This window comes from Capra hircus, unplaced genomic scaffold, assembly GCF_001704415.2.
Source record: "Capra hircus breed San Clemente unplaced genomic scaffold, ASM170441v1, whole genome shotgun sequence".
NCBI lineage: Eukaryota > Metazoa > Chordata > Mammalia > Artiodactyla > Bovidae > Capra > Capra hircus.
Genome location: NW_017209080.1, coordinates 2520 through 4822, shown reverse-complemented (window position 1 = coordinate 4822; position 2303 = coordinate 2520). Strand labels below are relative to the sequence as shown.

Below are 2303 nucleotides of genomic sequence, written 5' to 3'. Positions count from 1 at the left end.
CAAGCACGCTTATGTTTAGGACTCTCTTCTAAGGGTTCTGTCCCATTCTCCTGTATGTAATCCCACAAACTATTATCAGGAGGAATGTCAGACTCGGGTGTAGTGTAATTTTCACGATCACCACCAGAGGGCGGGGGCTTCCTTCAGATGCGGTACCTCATTGTATTCAGGAGCTGGTTTCACTTGCCTGCTTTGTAGCCACAAGAGAGAATATTGCTGCAGTATAGAAAGGGGCTCTCAGTTTCTGAGTGACGAGCTTCTGTAACATCCAGATGGAGACTAGATTTGTTTGACTGGTGTATTGCAGGGAACAAGGATCGTTTTCTTTTGCGAACATGCATTCTGCCACTCACTCAGTTCTTCTGATCATCTTAATATTCAGTAAGTAACATTTTATTCCAAATGTTAATGATTTTTCACTTTCTTATAACCATAGTTAAGTTTAATTTTTCTCTCTGACTGAAAACTCCTCTTCTGTAAATTTATATGATAACAAAGTGATTTTCTTGTAGGAGGGACCAATGGTGACTCAGTGAACCAGACACAAGGCCCAGTGACTGTCTCAGAGGGGGCTCTCATGACCCTGAACTGCACTTACCAGACCACATATTTGAATTCCTATCTTTTCTGGTACGCCCAGCATCTCAACAAAGCTCCTCAACTCCTCCTGAAGGGCTTAACAGCAGACAAGAAGGTAGAGCATGAAGGTTTTCAGGCCACTCTTGTTAAGAGTGACAGGTCCTTCCACCTGCAGAAACGGGCAGTGCAAGCATCAGACTCGGCTGTGTACTACTGTGCTCTGAGTGACACAGTGACACAGGGCTGCGGGGGAGCTGAGCACAAACCCAGAGTGCAGATGGGGCTCTGGCTGCGGGCAGCCCTGCAAGGGGTGTTGTTTCTCTCTCCAGTGTGCTCTGCTAGAGGTATTGTCAAAACACTTCCAGGTCTGCTCCTCAGAGCCAAGGACCTATGAATTCTTGGGTTGCCCTACAGAGAGGAATCTGGAGCGGGACAGTGCAAAAAGGAACCTAAGAGCTTTTCTCCAGAAATGCCTGTTTTCGGCCCATTGACGTCCCCCCCAGATAGAATCCCTTAAAATGACATTAACTCTTCAATGACAATTCAGATTATATATGCTGAAATATTTCACAATGTGTTAAGGAAAATTCCAGGGCACATAGTTGATGGATGACTGTGTGATCTGGAAGCTAGTGTCTGGTTTTTAAAATTCAGTCCAAGACTGTGTATCCTGCTGAGTTTCACCTGCAGACACTCCATCTTCAGTGACAAGAGCTTTATTCTCTCTTTCCTTGACTTTTCCATCCCTTCCGGTTGCTCAAGAAATGCTGCTCCCGAAGTAAGTTCCAGGAGGAGAGTTTCTGAGAAGATATTCCTTCTGTAAGGGCCCTGTGGATGAGAGCAGCCCACTCTGTAAATATCACAGGCGTTGTGTGTATTGTTTGTATCCAAACCAGGCACAGGATAGTCTCTTTCTTAGTAACCTCATCTCATCGAAATGAATCCCAAACAATGTTCAAATTACCATACAATTGCAATGTTAGCAAGATTGCTCAAAATCATTCAAGCTAGGCTTCAGCAGTACATGAACCAAGAATTTCTGTTGTAGAAGCTGGGTTAGAAAAGGCAGAGGAACCAGAGCAGACCCAATATCTGCTGGATCACAGAAAAAGCAAGGGGATTTAAAAAATCTACTTCTGCTTCACTGACTACACTAAAACCTTTGACTGTGTGGATCACAATAAACTGTGGAAAATTTTTAAAGAGATGGGAATACCCAAGAAACCTGTATGCAGGACAAGAAGCAACAGTTACTGGACACGGAACAATGAACTGGTTCATAATTGGAAAAGGAGTACGTCAAGGATATATATTGTCACCCTGATTATTTAACTTATACGTGGAGTACATCATGTGAAATGCACGGCTGGATGACTCACAAGCTGGAATCAAGATTGCCAGGAGAAATATCAACAACCTATATGGTATGCGGATGATTCCACTCTGATGGCAGAAAGTGTAAAGAAACTAAAGAACCTCTTGATGCAGGTGAAAGAGAAGAGTGAAAAAGCTGGATTAAAATTCAACATTAAAACATTAAGATTGCATCATCTGGTCTTGTCACTTTATGGCAAATAGATGGTAAAAATGAAGAAATAGTGACAGATTTAATTATCTTGGGCTTCAAAATCGCTGCAAATGGTGACTGCAGCCATGAAATTAAAAGATGCTTGCTCCTCAGAAGAAAAGTTATGACCAAACTAGACAGCATATTAAAAAGCAGA

The 2303-nt window shown here is 42.6% G+C and overlaps 1 gene segment (V, D, J or C); it reads left to right on the top strand.

Annotated features, from left to right (window-relative positions):
- Window positions 1-261: 261 nt before the first annotated feature.
- LOC108635153 lies at window positions 262-923 on the top strand (the record flags this gene model as incomplete). The annotated part of the segment is given in 2 exon segments: window positions 262-381; window positions 513-923. Coding segments are annotated over 2 exon segments (457 nt in total), but the record flags the coding sequence as incomplete, so codon positions are not given.
- Window positions 924-2303: the final 1380 nt, after the last annotated feature.